Source organism: Leptonychotes weddellii, chromosome 16, assembly GCF_054177405.1.
Source record: "Leptonychotes weddellii isolate Sample4059 chromosome 16, ASM5417740v2, whole genome shotgun sequence".
Taxonomy (NCBI): Eukaryota; Metazoa; Chordata; class Mammalia; order Carnivora; family Phocidae; genus Leptonychotes; species Leptonychotes weddellii.
In genome coordinates, this window is record NC_138384.1 from 37,279,666 (window position 1) to 37,301,241 (window position 21,576).

At 58.9% G+C, this 21,576-nt stretch overlaps 1 protein-coding gene across 2 annotated transcripts in view; it reads left to right on the forward strand.

Moving 5' to 3' along the window:
• GRAMD1A (GRAM domain containing 1A) overlaps positions 1 to 19,647 on the forward strand; it is a 23,410-nt gene extending 3,763 nt beyond the window's left edge. The window contains exons 2-20 of one of the 2 annotated variants that reach the window (XM_081806713.1): positions 2,061 to 2,065; positions 5,759 to 5,969; positions 6,055 to 6,075; positions 6,494 to 6,578; positions 6,717 to 6,820; positions 6,901 to 6,996; positions 7,792 to 7,872; positions 10,906 to 11,018; positions 11,186 to 11,336; positions 11,928 to 12,126; positions 13,071 to 13,214; positions 14,851 to 14,966; positions 15,052 to 15,194; positions 15,616 to 15,719; positions 15,803 to 15,976; positions 16,080 to 16,167; positions 17,299 to 17,406; positions 17,487 to 17,607; positions 19,192 to 19,647. In XM_081806713.1, coding sequence (XP_081662839.1) covers positions 2,061 to 2,065; positions 5,759 to 5,969; positions 6,055 to 6,075; positions 6,494 to 6,578; positions 6,717 to 6,820; positions 6,901 to 6,996; positions 7,792 to 7,872; positions 10,906 to 11,018; positions 11,186 to 11,336; positions 11,928 to 12,126; positions 13,071 to 13,214; positions 14,851 to 14,966; positions 15,052 to 15,194; positions 15,616 to 15,719; positions 15,803 to 15,976; positions 16,080 to 16,167; positions 17,299 to 17,406; positions 17,487 to 17,607; positions 19,192 to 19,284 — 2,157 coding nt within the window. In that variant the 3' untranslated portion in view covers positions 19,285 to 19,647. Of the gene's footprint in view, positions 1 to 2,060; positions 2,066 to 3,882; positions 4,532 to 5,758; positions 5,970 to 6,054; positions 6,076 to 6,493; positions 6,579 to 6,716; positions 6,821 to 6,900; positions 6,997 to 7,791; positions 7,873 to 10,905; positions 11,019 to 11,185; positions 11,337 to 11,927; positions 12,127 to 13,070; positions 13,215 to 14,850; positions 14,967 to 15,051; positions 15,195 to 15,615; positions 15,720 to 15,802; positions 15,977 to 16,079; positions 16,168 to 17,298; positions 17,407 to 17,486; positions 17,608 to 19,191 lie in introns of those variants that run through there. The other variant, XM_081806712.1, reaches the window with a different exon arrangement.
• The last annotated feature ends 1,929 nt before the right edge of the window (positions 19,648 to 21,576 follow it).

Genomic DNA, 21,576 nt, shown 5'->3' on the forward strand with positions numbered 1-21,576 from the left:
GAGGGCTCCGTCCGGCCTAGCTGGCCGCGGTCCGGGAGGCGAGGGGTGGGCACGGGGCTGACCCCGGGCTTTGGGCCTGGGGTGGATGCGGGGCGCACACAAGCCCCGGCTGGCCCGCGCACAGGCCACGGAGCTCGGCGGCAGGCCCGGGAGCAGCCCCCCTTGGCCTGGGCCCCCTCCCACCGCCTCTGTCTATGGCGAGTCCCGGCGCTGGGGCTGCTGGTGGGGGCTTCGTGCCGGCCTCGTGCCTGAAATTCCGGGTCCTGGGCCCGGAATTGAACTTCCTCTCCCTGTCTGGCCCGCTGTGTTTTCGAGTATGAATTGTAGGTGTCTTGGAAGTGTGTGTATGCGGGTCTGCATTCCTACTGTGCATCCTCTCTGGCTGTGTGTGTAATTTATGTCAAACTCCATCTGTGGCTCCATGTGTTACTGTAAATTCCCCGAGTATGTCTGACTGTGACACTAGTTGTGTGTATGGGGGGGGGGGCTGCGTGTGGCTGTGACCTTCTGTGTTGTATGTGTGTGTAATGTATGATCGCATCCCGTCAGACCCATGCGTGTCTGGTTGTGACTTTGGAGTGTGCGTACGTGTGTCTAGGTCCCCTGGTGTGCAGACAGCTGAGATCCCCTCTGGCTGTGTGTGTGGCTGTAGAATTTGCCTCTGATTCCATCTGTAGCTCCAGGTGTCACTGTGAGTTGCCTCTGTGTCCAGTCGTGACTTGGTGGTGTGTGTACGCAGCGTTTACATTCATCACTCTGTGTCTCTGTGCCTACATTTACCTCTGAACGCATTAGCTCTTGGTGCAAATGTAAGTGACCTGTGTGTGTCCCTATATGACGTTGTATGTCCGGGGCCTGGGGTATATGGCTGCAACCCCCTGGGGTTGTGCCTGTCACTTCTGATGACATCTTTGGGTGAAAGTTCCTGTGTGTAGCCGTAATCCGTATGTGACAGTTCTGGATGTGCCTGGGCTTCCGTGTGTGCAGCGGAGACCCTGGGGGCGTTGTGTGTGTGAGGGCACAAAGAGAGATCCCTTGTGGCTCTTAGTGGGCCCAGGACCCTCTTTCCCGAGACCTGGGGTGCACCCTTGGCTGTTGGCAGCAGTAATGACTGACACTGCACTCCTGTTAGAGTTTGTAAACCATGTCGCACGCGTCATTTCCATAGCTGGCCACTGTGTTGGTAAGCTGTGTCCGTGACCCCCTGGGTCCTTCGTGGCCGTGTGAGTGGCTGGGTTCTCTGGCAGCAGCCACCGCTGACCCCTCGGTCCCCTGCCGTGTTAGAGCAGCCCTTCGCTGTGTCTTCCCCACCGGGCGGTGAACACCGGGAGAGCCGAGCTGACCCTCTGGCTTAAGTTCACCTACACGGTACCTGCGTTGGCTGAGTTCTCTGTGACCGCTCCTTTACTTGTCTGGCTCTCCCCGTAGAATGTCATTTGCTTTCACCTCTTCTCGGAGACTTTCTTGTGGCCGTTCTGTGTGAATGTCATTTATCGGGAACTTTCTGTGGTTTCTGTGACCCTCTGCAGCTACCTGTGTGCATCGGGGACAGGCGTGTGTGTGTGTTTAACTTCTGGGACTTTGTGGCTGTCGCATACTTGCAATGCTGCAGCTGTGTGAATCTTTATGCTAGAACCCTGAGGCGCTGGGTGCGAGAGTGTCACCCCTGTGAGAGTTGTGCTGTGGGGCGGGGCGGTGGGGCGGCTTCTGGCAACGGTGGGAAAGTACCGTTTGCCTACACCGGCTGCGTGTGACCCACCCCACGTTTCCCTTTTATGCACACCTGCATGTGCATCTGCCCCTCTTTGACCAGAGGGAGCTCCAGGCCTGTGTAGGCCCAGGAAGTCTGAAGAGAGGTGTCTGCAGGGGCAAAACCCTGTTTTCTCCCGAGTCCCTCCCCCCCCATAACGGTCCTCCAGCCACAGTGGGCTCGTCCCTTCCCTCTGCTGCAGCCTGCCTGGGAGGGCAGCCTCAGGGCCGTGCCTGCTCTCGAGCACTTCCTCTTCCTTCTACGAAAGAGCAAGATCTGGGGGCATAGGCCTGCGGCCGTGGGAAAGTAGGACAGGTAGAGGAGGGGTCTGCATTTCAGGCTAGAGAGGTGAGAAGATGAGGCAGGGGAGGAAAGTGGTCACCCCCTCCTTCAGAACCCTTCCGTAGCTCACCAGTGCCCTCAGGGGGAAGCCCAAACTCCTGACCTGGGCCAGAGGGGCCTGAGGGACCTGAAGGGGGGGGGGCTGTGCCCTCCTGTCCTTCTTCTCCTGCCCCACTGGCCACCTCACTCCTCAGACCTGCCAGGCTCAGTCCTGTCCCTGAACTCCACACCCCTGTCCCTAAAAACAGTGTTCCCCTGCTCTTTGGCCGAGCTGCTCTTCGTCCTCGGGCTCAGCTCAAGTGTGCCCTGCACCCCACTCACCCACCCACTTAGCCCTCCTTTGTGTCCGTGGTCCTCAGACTTGGGCATGCTTCCATGTCCTGGGCCCCACCCCCAGTTTCGGATTCAGGAGGCCTGCCGTGGGTCGCACAGGCCGAGCGGTGCCTGAGCTCAGCGTCTCCGTTTGACACGTGTTCTTGTTGCTCATCTCGGTTCCCCAACTGGAATGTCAGGTCCCCGCAGGCCGGGATGGTATCTGTTTTGCTCACTTCCGTGTCCCCAGCGCCTGGCGCAGGGCATGTGCTTCATGCATACTTAGCGAGTGAAGGATGGAGCTTGGGGTCAGTTTGGGCTCTGCGCCCCAGGCTGAGGTGTTGGTTGGGGCCCGTCGGCGTCAGCGTTTGTCTCTTGAGCAGAGGTGCGCTGGGGCAGTGGCAGGGCCTTGCCCTCCGTTTTAGTCCGACAGAACCTATTGATCAAACCAGAGTGCCTACCACGTGCTGGGCTTTATGTGCACTTGACATTGAACAACGCGGGGTGAGGGGTGCTGACCTGCCGTGCAGTTGAAAATTGGTGTGTACTTCTTGACTCCCTCCAAACTTAGCTCTCAATTGTTTACTGTTGACCAGAAGCTTTATCGATAACATAAGCAGTCGATGAACACATTTTTTTGGTATACTATCTGTACTGTATACTGTATTCTTACAATAAAGTAATCTAGAAAAGATGGTATTAAGAAAATCATAAAGCAAATAGCTTTACAAGACCGTACTGTATTTACTGAATAAAGTTCCCATATAAGTGGACCCGCACAGTTCAAACGCGTGCTGTTCAAGGGTCAACTGTCTATTACCTCACTTTCTCCCCGCAACAACCCTGTGAGGCGGATGCAGTGATTCCCGTCATGGTCAGGCCCCAAGGCACTGGGGGAGCGCGTGGCTGGGGGTCGCTGAGGGGGGGCAAGTCTCACACCTCCTTGGATCCCGGTTCTGTGAGGGGCGGGAGAGGGGCGCTCCTTCATTCCGTCTGCACCAGCAAATGCTCCGTGCGCCAGCCTCGTCCTAGACCCTGGGGATGCAGCTGGAAACAAAGCGCCTTCGCCTGCGGAGCGCAGAGAGAGACACGACAGCAGGTCAAGTGCAGGACGTGCTGTGGAGAAAGATGAAGAGGGAGCGGGATCGAGAGGTGGGGAGTGTGGTTTAGATAGAGGTGCGAGGAAGCCGACTTGAAGAAGCATCCCCTGAGCAGAGACGGGAAGGAGGTGAGGGAGCCCTCCCGAAATGTGAGATGGAGGGCATCTGGACAGAGGGGACAGGCAAGGTAGGAGCTGGGGAAGGGTGAGCAAGGGGTTGATGAGAGGGTCCAGAGGTTCATTTAGCTGGAGTCAGGTACGGCTGGCCCAGGGAGGGGGTCCCCAACCCGACTCAGGTGTTCATAGCTGCCCCCCTGCTGGCCACAGGTGGGGAGCAGAGTGGGGGCTGGGTGTCAGGGAGACCTGGGAGAAGGCAGCTGCAGCCGTCCAGGGGCCATGGCAGTGGCCCAGATCACCACCTATTTCATTTACTTACTTAGTTATTCTGTCCCACAAACTCATTGCACAGCTCTGACGGCAGTGCGTACCCTGGGTCCTGTCCTGAGCTGTGCTGGGGACAGAGCAGTGACCAGGACCTTGCCGTCGTCGGGGAGCTCACAGGCCTGCGGGGGAGAAATGGGGCTGTCGTGGGACAAGTGGCCGCCGGGAAGTAGTCAGGGCTGGGATGGGGGACGCAGAGGCAGAGTGGCAGCAGAGTGGTTAGCGACAGGATGGGAGCCCAGGGCAGTCCGCAGTGGGGGAATGGCGTGTGCTGAAGCTTGGAGGCAAGGGAGGGAAGTTTGAGCAGCCGAGGGGGGCCCCCGAGGTAGAATCATGCCCTGGCTTCAAGCAGCCGTGCGTCCTGGGACAGGTGGTTGGCTGCTTCGCGTCCCGGCGTCCTGCTCTGGCAGGCAGGCATGGTGCTACTGTCGCACGTCCAGGTTGCCCGAGGAATAAGTACTCCTACGGAGAGCCTGCCAGGGCCTTGGTACAGCGCCAGCAAGTGTCCCTTGGTGGCTCCCGCTCCAGCCAACGCGCAGAGCATGCCTGCAGCCGCCGATGTTTCTTGAGAGTTCGCTCCGTGCTGGGTACAGTTTTGGGTGCCAGGGACACAGTGGTGACTAAGACTTTCTTAATTCACAGCCGGAGGCAACAATAGGCAAAATGACCAGGCCATCCGGCTGAGTTGAGGTGGTGTGAGGGAGGCCGCGGGGCTGGGTCCCCAGGGGAAGAGGAGCATTCGAGCCCAATAAGACAGAGCCTGTCAGGCTGGGCTGTGGAAGGCCGTTCCAGGCGGAGGGAACAGAAGTGCAGAAGCCTTGACGTGGGAATGCAACGGGCGAGCGTAGGGACAAAAGGAGGCTGGGGGTGGCTGAAGTGGAGGGTGTGAGCCACACCAGGGCCTGGGGTGACCAGATGAGGACTTGGCCTTTACCTGGAGTGCGATGCAGCCAGAAGGACCCTGACGCGAGTTGGGCTCACAGGCTCCCTCTGGGGTGGGGAGCTGACAGCAAGGGGCGGGGATGGGGACAGGGAACCCAGGGAGAACCCAGGGAACCCTGCTGTGCTGTCCAGGAGGGCAAGGATGGAGTCTGGGCCAGGGCGCCGGAGCAGGGGAGATGGGTATAATAGAAGTAATGGAAATAGATTTTGGAGGTAGAGCAGGTGGGATGTGCTAACAGATTAGAAATGGAGAGTGAACAAGAAAAAAACTAAGCACAGGCTTAGGTTTTTAGCTCAAGCAATTGAGTGGGGAGGGGCTCCTCAAATATTTATTTATGAATAAATTAGTTTTAGTCTACGGCCATACCACCCTGAACGCGCCCGCTCTCGTCTGAATAAATTAGTTTTAAAAATAGCAAGTGTTGGGCGCCTGGGTGGCTCAGATGGTTAAGCGTCTGCCTTCGGCTCAGGTCATGATCTCAGGGTCCTGGGATCGAGTCCCGCATCGGGCTCCCTGCTCCTTGGGAGCCTGCTTCTCCCTCTGCCTTTCTCTCTCGCTCTGTCTCTCATGAATAAAAACAAACAAACAAAAAAAAAATAGCAAGTGTTCTTGAGAGCTCACTCTATGCCAGGGGCTACTGATGTATTGATCCATTGAAGTGTCTAAACAAGCAGACGAGGACATGTGTTTATCACCCATGGGTCGTAGACAAAGTCACTGAGGTGCAGAGAGTTAGGGAATGGCCCGCTCTGTCACACTGCTGGAAGTGGAGTCGAATGGGTGGGTGGGGATCAATGGCCTCCTAAGATAGGCCTGCCCCCACACCTCACCTGTTCCCCGCCCCAATGCCCCTCTTTTTCTCCTCCCCCAGCACCACCCCCCACTCCGGCCGGAGCACGCCAAGCAGCTCCCCATCTCTCCGGAAGCGGCTGCAGCTCTTGCCCTCGAGCCGACCCCACCCTGAGCCTGAACCAGGCACCATGGTGGAGAAGGGGTCAGATAGCTCCTCGGAGAAGGGGGGGGTGCCTGGGACGCCCAGCACCCAGAGCCTGGGCAGCCGGAACTTCATCCGCAATAGCAAGGTCGGGGCAAGCCCAGTGGGGTGGGGAGACGGGGAAGGGCAGGGAGTTTAGGGGCTCATTCTGACTCTGCTCCTTTCTCTTGCAGAAGATGCAGAGCTGGTACAGTGTAAGTGTTGGGGGGGCCGGCTGGAGGGGAGACAGGGAGGGGGACAGGTGCTGGGCCAGGAGCCCCAAGCTGCAGCAGTCAGGGAATTGGGTGCTGGGGTTGGTGGACCTAGGGTCACATCCTGTGCTGCGGCTTACTTCCTGTGTGTCCTTGAGTGAGTTGCTTAACTTCTCTGGGCCTGTCTCTGGAGACACTGTCCCAACCTTACAAGGCTGAAGGGAGCACTCGCTAAGAGTCAGTGGTGCGGGTGGGTACCTGGCACAGTGGAAATCAGTAAATGACCGCTCTCATGATGGTTAGTCTTGTGTTAAGGGCCGGGGAAGACCGGGGTGGATGGGGGGGCTTCTGGGCACTTTGTGGGGCAGAAGTATAGGGATGTGAACCCCCAGCTGGGTTCTTACCCCCCCAACTCACCCAGATGCTGAGCCCCACGTACAAACAGCGGAACGAAGACTTCCGGAAACTGTTCAGCAAACTCCCCGAGGCCGAACGCCTCATCGTGGGTGAGTCCTGCCGCGCAGACCCCGTCCCCGGGCCGGGCCCTGAGCCCCCCGTGCTGCCCGCCCGCCTGTCCCGCCCGCGCTGGCCGGCACAGCGTGTGTGACTCAGGCGTCTGCCGTCTCTCCCCTCGGCCGCCTCAGATTACTCCTGTGCCTTGCAGCGCGAGATCCTCCTCCAGGGCCGCCTCTACCTCTCCGAGAACTGGATCTGCTTCTACAGCAACATCTTCCGCTGGGAAACCACAGTGAGCCGACTCGGGACAAAACGAGGAGGGGCTGGGGCGGGCCGGGCCTGGGCCTCTTCTGACCGGCCTCTCGTCTTCAGATTTCCATCCAGTTGAAGGAAGTGACGTGTCTGAAGAAGGAAAAAACAGCCAAGCTGATCCCCAATGCCATCCAGATCTGTACTGAGAGCGAGAAGGTGAGCCGGAGGACCTGCTGGGGGCTGGGGCGGGCGGCCTGTGGTCACTGGTCTCAGCCAGCCCCTCCCGTCCCAAGCCCTGTTTATTCTGCACCCTGAACTCTCAGATCCCGCGCTTTCTCTCTATTCCCCCGCCACCCCTACTGGCCTGCCCTAGGCTCCCGTCACCTCCGACCTGGACTCCCCCCCCCCACCAGCCCCTCGTCTCAGTCTCTGTGGCCTGCCCCTTCACATAGCTGCTCTGGGTAATAGTAATAGTAGAATTCTTCCCTCCCACATATCTGTCAACTCAGATGTCCCCTCTCCTTGGAAGCCTTCCCTGACGCTCCATTCTATCCTGATGATTGTTGCCTCGTGGTCCCAAGATGGCTGCCTGGCACCAATGACTCAGAAAGGAAGGGAGAGGGAATGGTGGGGAGACCTCCCAGCAGACTTCCCTTTGTGTTTTATTGGCCAAATGTGGATTAGGTGACCATCCCTCCTGGCCGAAGGAGACTGGGAGAGTGCCCTGGGCTTCCTCCCTCACAGCCCACCCACCCAGGGCTGTGCCTGTCTCCTGCCCTGCACTGTGAGCTCTGGGGGCAGGGCCAGGGGCCGTCTCCTCGTCACAGGGACTCCAGCATCGTCCGGTGCCAGGCTGGGCACAGGATAAACATTCTGTGAAGTGAATGACGGGACGAATGAATGGATACATCAGGATGGAGATCCCGGCACAAAGTGTGGGTGGTGATGGAGCTTCCGCTCCCTCTGGCCATGTCTGTCCCCCATGCCCTCACACTCCTCTCTCTCCTGCAGCATTTCTTCACCTCCTTTGGGGCCCGGGACCGCTGCTTCCTTCTCATCTTCCGCCTCTGGCAGAATGCGCTGCTTGAAAAGGTAGGTCTGGGTGAAAATGGATGGCGGACTGGGGGGGAGTCCTGGAGCCAGGAGAGCCAGAACTTGGGGAACTGGAGGGCCCCTTAGCTCTCCTCCATGGGCACAGGCCTGCCCTGCCTGCAGCTTCCTGTGTAGACCCCAGCAGGGGCTACCACGGGCTCTGGTGCCTGGCCTTGCCCCCACGGACACGTATCCATGGCCCTTTCTTCACCTCCACAAATCCAAAATGCTCTGAAAATGAGAAGGTACCTTTGTGTGTGCCGTAGCAAAATCCGACCCTGAGCTGACATGGTTATTTCTAGTCTACATCAGCACTCTCTAATAGAACTTTCCATTACGATGAAAGGATTCTCCATCCGTGCTGTCAAAGTATGGCAGCCACTGGCCACATGGGCCTGTTGAACTCTTGAAAAGTGGATAGCGTAGCTGAAGATCTGCATTTTTCATTTCATTTCATTTTGATTCATTTAAACTTAAATGGCGGCACGTGCTTCTTGGATAGCACAGGCCTATGTTTATCTCCATGTGACCGTTCTTATGTTTCAGGACAAAAAATATTAACGTGTTTGACTGGGGTACATCTTAGATGTGATTGTAAATCAACATAAAGTTATAGTATCTATCCAATATTGAATATGCCAGTGATTCTCAAAGTCTGTAGCTTCAGGAACCCTTTCTACTCTTTAAAATAATTATAGACCCCAAAGAGCTTTTGTTTAAGTGGGTTATATCTACCAATATCTGCTGTATTAGAAGCTGAAACTGGGGAATTCTTAACCACAACAATACACGAGCACACACTGCATGAGGCCCCAGAAAAAGACAGCGTCACATGTCACGTAGCCTCTGGAAAATTCCACAGTATACCAGTGTGAGAATAAAAGCGAAAAAGGAAAGTAGCATCTCATACTACTAGTAACGCTTAACCACGCTTACGGAAATGGTTTTGATGTTATGGACCTCCTGAAAGGGTTGGGGGACCCCCAGAAATCCTTGGGCCACACTTGGAGAACCTTTGGTACATAGTGCACTGGATACTAAATACAATACCATCATCATTATTGGTACCATATTACTACATGCAGGATAGGTACTGCATTATCTTTCTCAGGTCCCCAAACTTCTTAATCTTGACTTATGTCTTGCCCCAGAGGTTTTGAGTAAGGGCCTTTAGACTCGGCCTATCCCGATGGGCTGGCCTCCAGGCTCCCCGGCCACGCTCGCTGTGGTTGCATGAGTTTAGATAGGATACAGTCGGCTGCAAGTCACGGAAAACTCAACCACACGTGCTTTAAGCAAACAGATACTGAATTACTTCCTGAGTAACAATAGTAGCTAATACTTGGGGTGCTCCTGGGTACCAGGCCCTGCTCTGAGCATTGCAGGCATTAATTCACTTTAACTTCACAACCACCCTGGGGGGGCAGCTGTTTCACCAGTGAGGTGTGGAGGGATAGCCTTCCCGTGGTCACGAGGCATTTTATGTGGCAGAGCTGGGGTTCTGACCCATGGCACTTGGGTTCTGTATCATGCTGACACTCCTCTAACTAGGGGTCTGGAGGCAGGCAGCCCAGGGTGGGTTTGAGGGCTCCCGTCCCTCGCCGATGTCATAAGGACCCCAGCTCTTGTTTATTCTTCCACACTGTCCGCCTTCTGCTTGTTGATATTTTGTCCACATGCTTGTTGCCTCGTGGTTGCAAGATGGCTGCTTCGGCCGTAGGCATCATGCCCTCAGTCACATAAGTGTCCCAAACGTGAAGGAGAAAATGGGTGGGTAGGAAGGGCACTTTCCTTTATCAGGGAGGGAAAGCCCCCTTTAAGCCAACTCCTCTTTGCATGTCTTTGGCTAGAACTGGCTAATAGGACCCCCCCAGTTGCAAAGGACGGATGGAAAACTTGGTGTAAACCAGTTATAATTTATCCCTAGGGCTGGGGAAGCTTTTCGCCCCAAACAAATTGGGTTTCTGCTGGCAGGGGGGGAGGGTGGCTAGCTGTCGGCGGTGGGGGGGGGGGCATGGTCCGTGTCTGCGACGGGGGGGCCTGCGGCACCTCAGCAGCCCAACCCGCTTGTCCAGTTGTGCTCCACTCCTGTGCTGTCCCCTCGGGGGCAGCTCCAGCCGTGCCCTTCCTCAGGGGTGATCAGGGGTGACGGTGTGGGCGCAGGAGCCTGAGAGAGAGACAGCGCGGTGTCAGAGACTCCAGGGAGGGTGAGGGCGGGAGGAGGGTTCAAAGGTCAGACCCTGGAGCCAGACTGCGGGGGCGGTTCGAGTTCTGGTTCCATCCCCGAGGAGCTGAGTGACCTGGAGCACGTCACTGAGCCCCATCAGAGAGGGACATTCCCTACTTCGTAGCAGCCAGAGCTGGGCCCAGAGTAAGTGCTCAGTCAGGTCAGCTCTCATGAGGCAGGCTGGCCCTGCCCCGGCCCCGGGGTCACGTCTTGCCACCGCCACTTGAGCACCTCTGTGCCTCAGCGTCATTGCCTTAAAATGATGATGTTAGCGCTTTACAGAAGTGTTCTAGAAGATTCAGTGAGTTTGCCCACCAGGCCTGGCACCCCGTAACAAGCCGGTGGTTGGCTGCCCAGCTCCTGTGGTTATCACTGCTCTTCCGACATGGGCCTCCAGCCGCTGGGGCCAGGAACGCTCAGGAAAACGGGGGCAGGACAGCGTGGCGGGTGGGAGCCTTGGCTCTGGAGTCCGGCTGGGTTTGAATCCCCGTGGTGCCCCGGGTCACTTGTGGGACCTCAAGCGCGTGACCTCCACTCCCCGGGCCTCAACTTCTCCTCTGTAAATCTGGGAACGCTAACCTGTGGATGTGGGAGTCTTGTGAGGACCTAAGGGGCAAGTCCTAAGCACCCTGACACCTGCCTGGTGGGGGGGGTGGAGCTGGATGGGGGGAGGGCGGAGACCGGAGACGCTGCTGCCCCCTTGTGGACACCTCGGGAATGCTGAGCCTGAGGGCTAGCAGGGACAGGGACCGGAAGGGCTCTGGGCCCCGTTAGGTGGAGGCCAACCCCATGTCCTCCCTGCCCAGACGCTGAGCCCCCGGGAGCTCTGGCACTTGGTGCATCAGTGCTACGGCTCAGAGCTGGGTCTCACCAGTGAGGATGAGGACTATGTCTGCCCCTTGCAGCTCAACGGTCTGGGGTGAGTCAGAGGTTGGTGGCTGGTTCCCGGGGTGGGGGAGACAGTAGGGGCTGTGTGCAGAGCTCCTGGAGTCCCGGGTGGACTGAGATGGGCATACAGTCTGGGAGACCAGGAGGGTGTATGGGGTTCAAAGATACAGCGATTCCACACCCTCCCTTTCCCCACAGGAGCCCCAAGGAAGTGGGAGACGTGATTGCCCTGAGTGACATCACCCCCTCGGGGGCAGCCGACAACAGCCAGGAGCCGAGCCCGGTGGGCTCGCGCCGTGGCCACATCACCCCCAACCTTTCCCGGGCCAGCAGTGATGCAGATCATGGGGTGAGCAGAGGATGTGGGAAGGAGGAGGATGCTGATAGAAAGAGACAGAGGACGGTGGGGAGTGGTGTCAGGGAGAGGGACAGACCGAGAGGTTGGGGCGGGGGGAAGGGGAAGGGCCAGAGGGCCAGAGAAGAGGTGGATGGAGGGCTAAGGGAGGGGATGGATAGAGGGATGGGATGGAGCTGAGAAGATGGGCAAAGAAAACAGGGAATGAGAGAGAGGCAAAAGGGCAGAAGACAGGAAGAGACTGAGAGACAGAAGAAGCAAGACTTGGATGGATGGAAGGAAAGAAGGAATGATGGACTGACAAAGATGGACAGACCAGGCATGGAAGGATAGACAGATGGGCAGGAGAGGCATGAGAAGGCTTATGGCCCAGGCACGCAGGACAGCCTGGTAGGGGCTGAGAGAGGCCCTCATCTGGGCAGCCCCAGGGCCCCTTGCGGCTTGGCTGGAAGCTTTACGTGCACACACAACCCCCCAGCATCGGTTTTCCTACAGTCTCAAATCCTTATGGCCAATGTGGGCACACGGGGGGCCCTCAGGCTGGAGTGGAGGTGAGACCGAGCTGGATTAAGCCTTTCTCTGCAGGCAGAGGAGGACAAGGAGGAGCAGACGGACAGCCAGCCAGACGCCTCCTCCAGCCAGACAGTGACCCCGGTGGCTGAACCCCCGAGCACTGAGCCGACCCCCCCTGAGGGGCCCACCTCCGTGGGCCCCTTGGACCTGCTGCGCAGTGAGGAACTGTTGACAGACACGAGTAACTCCTCTTCGTCCACGGGGGAGGAAGGTGAGGCAGGTGGCCCGAGGCGTCCGCTTCGGTTACACGTGACAGCCCTTACTGAGACTGGCATCAGCAAGGGATTGGCTGGCTCACGGCACTAAGAAATTGGGGGGTGCAGGCATTCAGATGGTGTTGTTAGAAATCTGTCTTTAGCTCTGCCTTGAAGGCAGCAGGGCAGATGGTAAGAGCACAGACTCTGCAGCCAGATTGCCAGGGTCCAAATGCTGGCCGCACTGCCTCCGAGCTGTGTAACTTGGGCAAATTATTTAACTCCTCGAGCCTCATTTTCCTCATCTGAAAAATGGGATGAGCAATAGTCATACGGACTTCATAGGGTCGACGTTAAGAGAATTGAAGTGAGTTAATATTTGTAAAGTGCTCGGGCCAGTTCGTGCTGGCTCTGGTTATTGCTCTTTCCATTTTCTGTGCCAGCTTCCTTCTCAGGTAGCCTCCATTCTGGGGGGCGGGGTGGTACAGAGCTCCCCAGCCCTGCCCCAGCAAGTCTAGCAGAGAGAAAGCATGATTTTCCCATGGGAGGCACCAGAAGCTCTAGGTTTGGCTCTCCTTGGTCCACCTTGGAGCCCAGGCCCACCCCCGAGCCAATCACTGCGGCCGAGAGCTCAGGCGGGTGAGCCTGGGAGCACAGGCCCACCCCTGCCGTCGTGGGGAGCGGGGGGCAGCCGGCTGGGCCTCCGGGTGCTGCTCGGTGAACTGGTCACGGTGGCTCTGGCTGGCTGAGCCCCGGCAGACATGCCCGCCCTAAAGCCACCTCTGCGGCAGAAAGGGGCCAAGCAGTGCTCTGGTCAGCGTCCACCCGGGCCCGGGAGGATGGGGCTGCCCCTCCACTGTGCAAGGCCTGGGAGTGGAGAGGAGCGGTCACCGGAGGGGAAGCGAGGGGCTGCTCCGAGGAGGGAGCAGTGCAGCCTCCACTGTCCTTCTCTGTCACCCAGCTGACCTGGCCGCCCTGCTTCCTGACCTCTCCGGCCGGCTCCTCATCAACTCCGTCTTCCACGTGGGTGCCGAGCGGCTGCAGCAGATGCTCTTCTCAGACTCGCCCTTCCTGCAGGGCTTCCTGCAGCAGTGCAAGTTCACAGGTCAGGGGGCCGAGCTCCCGTGGGTGCAGGGGAGGGGGAAGGGAGGCCGAAGCAGGAGACAGGGGGGCCCTGCGGAGCAGATGCGGCAGGCTGGGCGGTGGGCGAGCAAGAAGCCCGTCCTCCTCGAGACCGGACCGGACCTGCTCTGCCTCTGAACTGACTGAGTGGCCTCGGGCAGGGTCGTGAGCCTCTCTGCCTCAGTTTCTGGCTCTGTATGTTGGGGGCGTGATAATAGCTCCTGGTGTATGCAGGTCTTCTGAGGGCTGTATGAGTTGATACTAGACACTTGCCAAGAGCAGTGGCATATAGTAAGCATTTAATAAACACAAACTCGTGATCACACATTTAGTGGCCGCTCTGTCAGATTTGTGCAGAGGCCAGGACAGATGAAGTCGAGAATCTAGTGAGAACAACAGTAAATAGACACACAAATAAGTCACAGATGTGCCGGGACTGTGAGCGTCAGAGGGGTATCTGTGACCTGAGGGGTCTCAGGAGAAGTTGCTGGAAGGATGTGACATTGGAACCAAGACCTGAAGGAGGAACTCTTCTGGGGAAAGGGGAGGAGATGGGGGAGAAACCCAGGAGGCCAGCGGGGTACCTGCAAAGGCCCTGAGGCCAGGGGCAGACACTGGGAGAATCCCTTGAGGCCGGGCCTCTGTGGCCAGGCGTAGCGAGGTGAAGCGACAGCGCCAGGTGACATGGAAGGGTTCACTGTGGGACCAGCTGAATGGCTCAGGAGGCTGTGGAAGGGATTCAAGCGGGGGGGGGCTAGTCAGATGGTCGTCTTCCTCTGTTTCTTTTTTCTGTGTTGATGAAAATGAGCCACGTAGAATCCCCTGCAGAATGAGTGAGACCGTGCCTTGAGTTGGGGGCCCACAGTCCTCTGATACTATGCTAATGTCCTGGAGGGATGGGCACATCAGACTGAGGGACTCAGATTCTGTCCAGAGGCCCTGGAGAGCCATGGAATGTTCTAGGCAGGTTAGGGGCAGGGACAGGCTTGGCTTTAAGAAGCTACCCCCTGGACCTCAGAGGTGGAGTCTGAGGCCAGAAACTCAGGGGGGCCGGAGTGGGACCCTGGGTAGGCAGGGATGAGCTGAACCAGGAGCGATGCTTAGGAGGTCAAGTGAACACAAGGGGGAGGGAGTATCCAGGGCAGGGCCCAGGGCTCCGGGGGAGTCTGGAGGATGGTGGGGCTACCCCTGAGCTGGGATCCCGAGATCACAGCTCCCGAGAGGAAGGGGGGTAGGTTTAGGGGGATGCCGAGGCCAGTGTGGGACCTGGTGGGTGTGAGATGTCTGGGGAACTTCCGAGGGAAGATGCTCAGGAGGTCACAGGACCCCAGGACTGGTACAGAGAGGGAGACTGAGGCTGCAGGAGCAGATGAGATGGCCCCAGGATGGGTAACAAGCATAGGGAAGAGAGAGGTCCCAGCTTGGAGTATTACCAACATCTGAAGTTTTAGGGGTCCAGCAGGAAGGTGGGGCTGACATCAGGATGGGGCATGGGGCCAGGGTGGGTTTGGGGCCGAGTCCCCAGAGAACTGGAACTATCCCAGAAGGCTAGTTCCCACAGCCTGTGGGCAGAAGACTGGAGAATGGCCTCCTCATTCTGCCCTCCCTCCCTCCCCCAGATGTGACCTTGAGTCCCTGGAGTGGCGACAAGTGCCACCAGCGCCGAGTGCTGACGTACACGATTCCCATCAGCAACCCGCTGGGCCCCAAGAGCGCCTCCGTGGTGGAGACACAGGTGGGCCAGGCAGAGGGGCCGGCCGGGCAGGGGGCCTGGCCGGGTGGGCTGGCCCTGACTCCCCCCTCCTCCCTGGTCTCTGCAGACGCTGTTCCGGCGCGGCCCCCAGGCGGGCGGCTGTGTGGTGGACTCGGAGGTGCTGACCCAGGGCATCCCCTACCAGGACTACTTCTACACGGCCCACCGCTACTGCATCCTGGGTCTTGCCCGCAACAAGGCCCGTCTCCGGTGAGCAGCAGCCCTGCCCCTCACCTGACAGAGTCCCCTCTCTTGGGTGGTGCCAGAACACCCGGAGGAGTCTGGCCTGTGCGAACAGGCCGGAGCTGCCATTGACCGGAATGGGGAAGGTGGTGAGGGATAGGTTTGGGGGAAGATCAGGAGCTCAGTTTGGGGTGGGTCGAGCTGTCTCTGGGACCCCGTGTGGAGCTGGGGCATAGCAGCAAGGTGGAAGAGTCCGGGCCAGGTGCGGGCTCAGCTGCTGGTGGTGGGGGCGGGTGTTGCTAAGTCTGGGAGACTTGCCAAGGTGTGTGTGGTCTGTGGGTGACAAGGGGCCCTCTCTGAATTGGGGGAAGGAAAGCACCCCCTTGGAATGGTTGGATTGAGACCCTGACCCCCTCCCCCTGCCTTTCCCCCCCCCCCCGGACCCCAGGGTGTCTTCTGAGATCCGCTACCGGAAACAGCCCTGGAGCCTTGTGAAGTCACTCATCGAGAAGAACTCCTGGAGCGGCATCGAAGATTACTTCCACCACCTGGGTAGGGGAGAGGTCGGCCAGGCCGGGGACAGGGTCATGGCCTGGCCAGGTGCAGCCACCCAGAGGCCTCTCCTGTGTCCACAGAGCGGGAGCTTGCCAAAGCGGAGAAGCTGTCCCTGGAGGAAGGCGGGAAGGATGCCCGCGGACTGCTGTCAGGCCTGCGGAGACGCAAGCGGCCCCTGAGCTGGAGGGGGCACGGCGACGGGCCCCAGCACCCGGACCCGGACCCCTGCACCCGGGCTGGCATGCACACCTCAGGTGTGTCCCCTCGGGCCGGGCGGGGCAGGCAGAAGCGCAGGGGTGGGAGGCCCGGTGGGTGTGCTGGGATGGCCCTGTCTGACTGCGTGGCGCTCTCCTTCAGGTTCCCTCAGCTCGCGCTTCTCAGAACCGTCCGCCGACCAGGGCCCCGGGGCAGGCATCCCCGGCGCCCTGGTTCTCATCAGCGTGGTGTGAGTAAGGGGCCCGGGCTGTGGGGTCAGACAGGCCTGGCTCTGCATTCTGGCTGTGTGACCTCGGGCAGGTGCCTGGCCTCTCTGGGCGTCTGCCGGAGTGGGGACGTGGGCTCACCTCCTAGCATAGCAGAGATGAGGGGAGAGGATGTTTGGCACGTGCCCAGCACAGCTCCTTACACGGCATCCTGCTCTGTGTGTTGTGGAGAAGTCTGTCCTGCTGGGAGAGGGAGGGCCTGGGGGCTCTGGGAGGTCAGAGGGGCCTGACCTCGCCCCGGGGGCAGGGAGGGCTTTCTGGGGGAGCAGGCACCCAGAGGAGGTGGAATGAGGGGAACCGGGAGAGATCTGGAAAAGAAGCACGGTCACACATCTCAGTCCTGTTTTCTGTGCCCAGCCCTAAGCTGGGAGACGCTGGGGACACAGAAGTGACTAGAGACCTGAGGACAGGTCTGAGACAGCAGGCCAGGGTGCTGGGGGACAGGGATGGGACGGGGAAGCTGCGGGAGGCTGGGGAAGGCTTCCCGGAAAAGCAGAGGATTCCTGAGCTGAGACCCCCAGAGGGTGAGGCAGGGAGACCCATGTGCCCAGAGGCCTGGGCGGGGGTGGAGGGGGGCAGGACACCCTGAGGACGTGGAAGTGAGGTCCGAGCTTCCAGCAGGCCCTGGAGGTGAGAGTCAGCTTGGTCACACACTCAGCCTCTCTGGGCCTGTTTCCCAGCACCGGCAGTCCGGAGAGCGGCTGCGCGGCATGCTCCGGGCGGGGCGGGGGCGGCTCTCACCTCTTTGTCTTCCTGTTGCTGCCTCCCCAGGATCTGTGTGAGGTAGGGCCCTGCATCCTGCAACCCCTCCCCTGTCACCTCAGCCCCCAGCTGCAGCCCCTTCTCCAGGCCCTGAGCCCCCAGCTCTCCCAGCGAGGCAGCCTGCTGTGGCAGTTAGGGGCGTAGCCAGGATGCGACCCTGACTTCGCTCACGGACTGTGTGACCCTAGGCGTGTCTGTCACCCTCTCTGGGTCAGCTTTCTCCTCTGGAAAGGGGGGTAGTTGTGGTGCCCCTTCAAGGTGTCCTTGCGTGAGTGTTGCTGACCTAGGAGAGCCTCTGTGTCCGGACGCTGACCTCTGATCCCTGCCCTCAGCCTCATCGTCCTCATCGCCCTCAATGTCCTCCTCTTTTACCGCCTCTGGTCTTTGGAGAGGGCAGCCCACACCTTCGAGGCCTGGCACAGTCTGGCCCTGGCCAAGGGGTGAGTGGGCGGCCCGAGGGGGTTGGGAAGTCGGGCAGGTCGGGCGGGGCAGCCGCACTCAGGCCCTGCACCCCGTGCAGCAAGTTCCCGCAGACGGCCACGGAGTGGGCGGAGATCCTTGCCCTGCAGAAGCAGTTCCACAGCGCGGAGGTGCACAAGTGGAGGCAGATCCTGCGGGCGTCCGTGGAGCTCCTAGACGAGGTGCGCCTTTGGGGCAGCGGGGCCCTGTGTTTAGGTCCCAGCATGTGGCAGATATCCCCGGGCCTCAGTTTCTCCCCCTGTGCAACAAGGAAGCCATTCACAGTCCCCAGCTCCCAGGGTTGCCAGAAAGACGGAAGAAAGAATTGGCTCTCAGCCGAGGATGAGTGTCCACGGTGTCGGACTGCAGGCATGGCTGAATCCAGCCACGCGCGTGCGATCTCCCGACTCTGCCCACCGCCGGGGTTGGCTTTGTTTGGGGGCATCCTCCCCTCCCACGCTGGACCAAGGTGGCAGCTGCAGCTCCAGGCTCACGCGCAAAGGAAAGAGTTCGTTCTTGCTGGCCGCTGGGCTCACGGAGCCAGTCACCATGGCTGGGGGCGGGGAGGCTTGGTCCCTGAACCCCACCCCCACTAAGGGGTCACATGAGGGTGGGAAAGAGTTCCTCCCGAGGATACGAGGGTCTCGTCTCCAGAAGGGGTTGCCCCACTCTCTGTAGTACAGTCGCAGCGTCTCTTCAGACGGCCACGTTCAGATTCTGCTGTGTGACCTTGTGCAAGTCCCTGCACCACGGCCGGCCTGGGCTTCCTCCTCTGTTGGAGGAAAGACTGTCCGAACATCAAATGAGTTAACGTTGGAGTGTGCCGCGCTCATAGTAAACACTTGTCGTGTGTTTGCGCTTATCAGCGTGAGCCCAGTGCCGGCCCACAGTAGGCGCTCAGTTACTGTGGTGATGGGTCGGCACGAAGGTCAGGTGTGGGGGTGGTGCTGAGGTGGGGGGAGGAGGGGTGGGAAGTGGAGGAGTGGCTGACATTGGCTGGGTGCCCAAGGGTACCAGAGCCCGAGTTGGTGGGTGACGGTGAAATTGTGTGTGGTCGCTAGAGACCAGGATGTGGAGCCCACCTCCAGGGGCTTTGTTGCCCCCCCTGCAACCATGCTGGCAGGGAGATGCTCAGGACGGGGTGGGGGGCAGCGAGGCTGGGGTCACATCACTCAGGGAGAGGGATGGCACGGCCTCCCCATCCTAAGTTAAATCCTGATTCTTTTCCTCTCTTAAATTGCCAAGGGCACAGAGTTGACTCCACAAATTCGTTTACCACAGACACAGATGGAGCTGGGCTGTTCTGTGTGCTGAAATGACCAGCTGATTTGCTCCTCAAGGCCAGGCCTGTGAGAGGGATGCTCTTGTGCCCCATCTAACAGATAGGGCTGCTAAGGTCTGAGCTCAGAATTGCCCAAGGTCACACAGCAGGGAGTAAGACTAGCTACTGTGCCAAGTGCTAGGTGTTTGGCCATCAGAACCCTGAACTTGTCCTGTGATCTTTCAACTGCGGGGGGGGGGGGCTGGGACAGTTACGGGGCTTGCCCAGGAGCACCCGGTACGTAGTGGGGTGTGGCCAGAACCCGGGCCATGGGCGCCCCTTCCATCTGCAGCATCTTAGAAGTTAAACTGGGTACGGTCCGGCTCCTCTGTTGTCACAGGGTGACCTTGGCAGGGGATGTGGCCTCTCTGGACCCTCCCCAGTTCCTCGACAGCAGGAACCCCTACCAGCACTCACCTCCCACCCTGCCCACTTCTCCTCCCAGATGAAGTTCTCGCTGGAGAAGCTGCATCAAGGCATCACGGTCTCAGACCCTCCCTTCGACTCCCAGCCACGGCCCGACGACAGCTTCTCCTGAGGACCCCCAGCCCTGTGGCCGACCCCCCTAACGGACAGACGGACACAGAGCCTCGGCGGCCACCGCTGGCACGGTGTGAGCGCCGGGAGCCCCCCGCCCCCCCCCCAGTGGCCCAGCTAGGGGCCACGCAGAAATGGGGACCACAGAACCGAGATGCACTTTAGACCAGCGTGTGCGAGTCCAGCTGCCATCGCCTGCCCAGCCAGGGAGCTGGCCTGGCCTCGGCAGGCCCCCCGCTAACTTATTTTGCCCAGCTGGGGCTGTGGGGGCGCCTCTGGGGTGCACGATTCCCTCAGCTCTGGGTTTAATGTATTATATTTATTTGGGGCCAACAGAGAGCCCCAATAAAGGGTTGGAAATGGCTGTGGCTGTGCCTGTGGGGTATCTGGGAGTGGTGGTGGGGGGCTCCCATTGTGCTGGAAGGGGGCATCTGTCCATTTTCAGGGGCCCGAGTCACTAACACGATCTGGGATTCTCCAGCATCTTCCACAAGCTTTGCGTCATCAGGGTCCAGTGCCGGGGCTGTGAGGGCAGACTCAGGTGCCTGGGGGCCTGGGTTCAGATCCTACCCCTGATCCTTAGCGGTCACGTAACCCGGGTTAAGCCCCCTGAGCTTCAGTTTCCCGTACAATGGGCATAAGAGTGGCACCTTTCTCCTGGGGTTCTTAGAAGTGAATAGTTCTCCACCTCCCGAGTTTCTGAGTCAGCAGCTCTGGGGTGGGCTGAGAATCTGCACTTCCAACCAGCTCCCAGGACCCCACTTTGCAAGCCACTATTAGAAGAGATGCATGAATAAATGTGGCTACTCATAACAGGGCCTGGCACAGAGTACGTATTCAACTGATGTTACTCTTATGGAAAAATTGCAGGGAGAGAGAAGTAACTCCTGTAGTAAGTACCAAGTGTGGGCCAGGCTCTGTGCCAAGGTCTGGTGATCGATCGTTTAAGTCTCACGGTGACTCCATGAGATTGGGGGGCGGGGGCAGATAGGTACGTGTCTGAGGCCACTCTGCATGAAGACAAGGACTGCAGGCCTGTCCCTGGTGTCTCCACACTTAGATGCAAGGTCCTTTCCCCTGCAGGATCCTACCATGGCCTGTCCAGGTTGAGGCCATCTGGATCCCTGTCTTGCCAATGAGGAAATGGGCTTAGAGGCCAAGTCTCTGGTCCAGCTAGAACCCAGGTCTGTCTCAACCCTGTTCTGGTTCCAGAGTGAGTGAGAGCTAAGGAGATACCTTTGGCATGTCACGGTCAGGCTGTAAGAAACTTCTAAATTGATGGTTTGGGACAGAGGACTGGAGGGAGGGGTTGGATGGAGGTGGGAGGGACCACAAGTGGCAAAGGACGGAGCCATCCTCTCCTCTAGCTATGTGATCATGGCAAGTTACCCACTCTGGGCCTCCGTTTGCCATACCTGTTAATTGGGAATAGTGGTAATGCCCACCCTGTAGGAAGAATTACAGTTAATGTTAGTAAAGTGCTTAGAACAGCACCAAGCCCACAGTAGGTGCTCGGTGAACACCAGCTTGTCGGGCTGTGAGTACGTGCCCTTGCCCGGTGCCTAAGGCCTGTCCTCACTGCCTCTGCCTGTCACCCACTGCTAGGGGGAGGGCTCGGTACAGCGAGAGAGTTATTTTCTGCAGGGCAATTTCACAGCCCAGGAGGTGTTGGCACAGAGGCTCAGACCACAAAGTGTCCAGTGTCCCTGGCTTCCTGTTCCTCTGCGCCGAGCCTGCCCCACACCCTGGTTCCTCTTGGTCAGCGGGACTGGGTCAGGGGGATTCTGGAACTTCGCACCCAGAACTGGAGGCCAGGACCTGAGCAGCCAGCCTGAAGTCTCCCACCCTGGTCCCCAACTTCTCCACCCGGCATTGCTGGGGCAGGATTCCGGATCTACCTGAGGCCAGCTACATGACCCTAGGCAAGGGAGTGAGGAGCTCTCAGCCTCAGTTTCTTCTTCTGTAAAATGGGGATAATAATAGAACTTGCTGCCAATATTGGGGAGAAATGGACCCAGCGCATCAGAAGGGCTCTAGCATTGGCATTTATTCACTTTATCGAGCACCTATAATGTGCCAGGCCCAGTTCCAGGTGCTGGGAACACAGTGGTGCGCAGGACACTGTCCCCACCTGGGGGCATCTTCTAGTCCAGGGTTGGAGGGCCAGGCGGTGGAAGATCAATATAAAGGAAGAGTATAATGTCAGGTAGTGACAAATGCGGTAGAAAAAAACCGAAACGAGTAAAGTCGGTCAAGTAAGGGACAGGGGAGGCAGTTTCCTGGGAATGGACAG